We start from the raw sequence: 4,886 nt of genomic DNA on the forward strand, positions 1-4,886 counted from the left end.
GGGAGGGCATTAATTTAACCATTATCTTTCCAGAGCCTGACAATGCCAACAAAGATGCAGTTGAATACAGGTGAATAAGTTTGCATGGCTTGTGTCTCTGGCCAAGGCAAGCATAAATTAAAGAGAAATGGTCTACCAATGAACATTAAACAGAATATTGCACTGTTGCATGGAAATTGATTTAATGTAAAAAATATTTAAAAAATAGTAGATTTAGTATGAAATGAAAGCAGCTGTTCTTATTGTCCAGCTGTCAGGAGGGAAAAAAAAGGTTATTTTCATAGCTTTTGAAATTTCACTGTTTGACTGTTGTTTCTTCTTGATTGCAGCTTTGTGAATGTTGTACGTGACACAGTGATGTTATTGCAGCAGGATGGACAACATGCAACAACAGAGGGACAACCATACAAACCGTCTCTCAGAAGAACATGTCCAGTCCGCCATCGAAGCAGTCCTAGTGAACAGAATCCAGTCCTATGATGAGTTCATGGAGTCTTTCTTGGTCCTGAGTCCAGGTGAGATAAATGACTCTTCCCTCTAACAATGCTTTTTTTGAACTAGACATCCAAGCAATTGCAAGAGAGGGGACATTTTTTCAAGAAATGTAATGTTTTTGTTTTCTTTTGTTATTGTTTGGTGCTGTGAAATAAAAATTGATGCTTTTTAATCAAACAAATCATTTGTAAATATTGTGATTCTTTATGAGCTCATTCTAATAAAACATAAAAAAGAAAATTGATGTTCACTATCATCTCATTATTTGTCTGCTTTTGGCAGGAGCTTCACTACAATATTTTTCTCTTCTTTTTTTTTGGATAATTGCTCTTCTAGTTGATTAGACAGAGCAATATTTAATTTCGAGTGAATCATAATTCAACTCTTAATCCTAAATTTGTATCATCGTAATGCCTTTATTCATCTTTTAGGTGCATTATTTCTTTGGAAGAAATTCTCAGAAAGAGAAGAAACATTTACCTTTTGAATACCTTAATACCATTTGTAGATTGACAAAGAGTTTCTCATAAATGTTGTATTTTCAGATGATGTGAACGAGTTTGCTTCGAGAAGACAAGCCTCTTCATCCAGCCAGGCAGCACAACTGGAGCTGTCAACTGGGTCTGGAACACAGCCTAGCAACACACATGATATCTCTGATGCTGCTAATCTCCATGGTAACAAGAACCAGGAGGATGAACTAGAAGTTGAGGTTGGTCCTACTTCAATTGCTACTCAAGATGATTCTGCTTCAGATGATGTACCATTGGTAGTGTCATGACAAATGTTTTTTACCCCCAGTTATGTTTATACATCAGAAGAGATGTTGCAATATCAAAGTCACCATATCTTTGTAACTACTAAATTACAGCTGTAGTTGTAATCTTGCTTGTGATTCCAGAGCAGAGAAAGGAGGGAAAAAATCACATCAGCCTTAATTGGTGACAAAGAGTGCAATTGATTATGCTTGTATTACTGTAGACAAGATGAATGTATTCCAAAAAGAGAGAGAAAATGTCTCCATCATTTGAAAAGATGGCAATGATAATTTTTACCTATAAATGTCCTACTTGTTTATAGCATGACTCTTCCCCCACACCCAAATATGTAGTAAATGTGTAATTTTCCATCATTTCAGAAGATTATTTTTTTACAATCTTCATACGAATATTACACATTTCATTTATGTGTACCGGTATTTGACTTCATCTTATGCCAACATTGCTGCAATCTATTCATATGTGGGGATACACCTCAAACGAAAGTAATTCTTGTTTCGTTATTAAGAGCTGCAAACATATTTTCTTCTTTTAAACTTGATGGTAGTACTTATGTATTTTTTATCATTGGTTTCTTTTCTTATTTTGTTTGCAAGGAACTTGATCAGGATATCAAAATGGACAGAAAAGGTGATGTGATTTCATCAGGAAGGACAAAAAAGTTTGTACAGGTACAAATTATTAAGAGAACTGTAATGAAGTTTATCATGTGTAGTGTAGGCCTGTATTTAGTGATGCTACTGCTGTGCATAAATTGATTATTTTCATTTTTGGTTTATAATTGTGACTACAGAGAGAGAAAGTGATTGATCCCATCATCACAATAAATCAACAAAGTCTCAATGGGCGTGTTGATAGTAGCTGAGAGAAATATAGGCAATGTAAGTTCAGATCAAAAGATTTTTAGTGATTAAGAAAATAAACTGTTGGCTTCTGTGAAGAAAGGATCCTGGCATGTGATTGTTCAGTCCTCGTAATCCAAATTAGTGTTTGTAGTTTTGGGGAACCACACTTCAATACGCTGCTTGTCACCACTGAAATTTCCTCATTAGATATGGTTTCTTGGTATATCAGAGATAGAAATAAATGGATATGAAATGAATGGGACCTGGAAAAATTACCTCATGACAATGAATGTCAGGTAGGCCTATCTCCCTACATCTGACCTTGATTTGACAAGGTTTCACTGAATCAACCAAATAGTTTCCCAAAGAAACGGATGCATGTGTTTTGATGACTTCATTTGGAAATACATTGGCCCAGTTTGGATTGCTGTTTGTATTGAAGTTAGTTTTGAATCCATTGTTTTGATTTATTGTCCAGGTTGATAATTATCTTGAAGATGAGCCTGATGATGAGAGTGAGTTCCTGAGTGACGACGCCGAGGAAGAGTTGAATTTTGATGACTCCAGTAGCAATTATGTGGCATCGTTTGACAGTGAGCCAAACACAGAGGGAGGAGCAGCGAAATCTCACACACCAGTGACTGTCACCCCAGAGATGGTGGAAAAGATATCAGAACCCTCAGAGTTGGGTGAGGTGGAAGAAGGTATGAGAGAATCTCAAAGTGATTTGAAAATACTAAGGTCGCCTATCACTTTTGCACCCATTAGAGAATCTTACATGACAGAAGAATAATGTCCCCCAGCATCATGTATGAAATCTTATACAGTGGACTCCCATTAGAACGAAGTCCTCCGGACCGGCAGTTTTCTTTCGTTTTATCAAAATTTGTTATCACCTAACAAATAAACAATAAAAACAAAACAAAAACATAGAGCCGACAATTTTGCAACCTGGATTTCTATTTCGTTGTAACCATAATTTCATTATAACTCTGTTTAAGGGAAGTGCACTGTATATCGCTTTTTCAAACATCACAAAATATTGCATGGTGACAGAATGCTGTCCTCCAATATTATGTCTGATATCTTACAGTAATACACCTCAGAGTTTTTAAAAAGAAATGAAAAACTTACCCCATGTCACTTGAAAATATGCTCCCCTTTCATATTGAGAATTATGGGTTGGAATTCTGGGGGAGTCCAATGAATTCACTGGAAACCTGTAGTATTTCTTCCCCCTCCATCATAAAAAAGTTTTCAGTTTTGATATTCTGAGGAAAGGTCTGAATTACCTATTGCTATGATATACCAGTTTATGAAATGAGTTGGATATGCAGCATTGCAAAAGGGACACACAAATTTTAATGGCATGGCATTAAATAGACTACCCTAGTTCATACTTGAAGTGAAAATTTTTGCCGAGTTTTGCCATTTTAGGACATGCCATTATAAAAGAGCAACCCTTCAGCTACATAAAATGTACTCATACCCTCAGATGCCTATGTCCTTCATCCACATAGCATAGACATTTGAAAAGGTATCTTTTTGCTTACTCTCATTTGTTTTTTGTCTTTGTTTTATTTTATTTGCTACATTTTGTTCAGATGCATTAGAGGCAGCATCACAGGACGTGCAATTCGTTGGTCCGTTCCCCGGAGAAGCCGATGAGGAGGAGGCAATATCTCCGTCTCCTCGCCCCTCTCTGGAGTCTGTGCACGTCACACAGCTGCCCCACTGTACCCGCATCCCATCACCTGTTGAGGTTGCCATGGCAACTGAGGAGATGCAGGAGATGGTGGGTGCTCACTCCTGAGGATTATGTCTTTTAACATGATATTGTATGTATTGTACACCCTGTAGCAGATCACCATTAGTGATCAGGGTGGTCCATGAAAGGTTTCAGCATGTCGCTGCAGCATGCTCAAATGCTTGTGCAACATCCTCTAAATCCAGCAACATGTTGTGCAACATCCTCAAGAATTTGCAACAAGCTTAAAATAAAATGTATTCGAACATGTGAAAAACATGTGCAAAACATCAGAAGCATCGAACTACCCCGTACTGAGATATTTGTGTGCAAAATATGAGACAGAACATTGAATGTGAGCAGCACAAAGAGAGATAAGCTGCAAAATATTGCGTACCGTGTGCTCATGATGTGGCTACGCGCGCATACAATTTCTGCAATATTTTAAGATTTTGAGCTTGCAACATGCTCAAATTTCAAGTTGTGGACCACCCTAAGTGGTAAGATAAGAGAGATAAACCTCACGGGTGTGGTATCACTTCCAAAGAGTTATTCCCAGTCTGCACGATTGTGCGATATGCTGAAAAGGAGAATGTCTGTTGCTCTGGGGATTGGGGGGGGGGGGGGGTGTGCAGGAAAATAGTTAATATGATAATATGACTGTAGCATGCCCTTTTACATCAAACATTTGCATGAATGTCCATTCTTTTCCTTTGTCACCAATTATAACTCTTGTCAGTAAGTCTTGTCAGGAACCCCTCTGTGTATTATGTTTATCAACCTCACCATTACAGGTATTCCCTGTGTTGTGACATATAGCGGTGCAGGAGTGACACATTGATGGAATGTGTTACTCCAGCCTCAAAATGATAATTTTTATCCAAGTGATGGAAAATTTGTAAAAGTAAAGTATCATGCTGAAGATGTTTCTCCAGCTGAATTATCATTTATTTCTATCATTTGATAAAACTGCATCATTCTACTTCTATTTTTTTTTCCAGGAATCTTCTACGGATGTGG

At 37.3% G+C, this 4,886-nt stretch overlaps 1 protein-coding gene across 1 annotated transcript; it reads left to right on the forward strand.

Moving 5' to 3' along the window:
- Positions 1–373: 373 nt before the first annotated feature.
- Positions 374–3,644, forward strand: LOC139733527 (uncharacterized). Its single transcript, XM_071644337.1, has 5 exons — positions 374–515; positions 1,041–1,207; positions 1,871–1,945; positions 2,598–2,823; positions 3,640–3,644. Exons 1-5 carry the CDS (start codon positions 374–376, stop codon positions 3,642–3,644), a joined length of 615 nt encoding a protein of 204 aa, XP_071500438.1.
- Positions 3,645–4,886: the final 1,242 nt, after the last annotated feature.

The sequence above is a fragment of the Diadema antillarum genome, unplaced genomic scaffold, assembly GCF_040938485.1.
Source record: "Diadema antillarum isolate AM-2024a unplaced genomic scaffold, OU_Dant_1.0 seq00000481_RagTag, whole genome shotgun sequence".
NCBI classification, from domain to species: Eukaryota; Metazoa; Echinodermata; class Echinoidea; order Diadematoida; family Diadematidae; genus Diadema; species Diadema antillarum.

What these genes read in the sequence shown, in the direction of transcription:
- LOC139733527 (XM_071644337.1), top strand. Translation starts at nt 374, where the DNA reads ATGGACAACATGCAACAACAGAGGGACAACCATACAAACCGTCTCTCA. An exon ending in AGGATGAACTAGAAGTTGAG is followed by an intron (nt 1,208 to 1,870) that starts GTTGGTCCTACT and finishes TTTGTTTGCAAG; the next exon opens with GAACTTGATCAGGATATCAA. An exon ending in GGACAAAAAAGTTTGTACAG is followed by an intron (nt 1,946 to 2,597) that starts GTACAAATTATT and finishes TTTATTGTCCAG; the next exon opens with GTTGATAATTATCTTGAAGA.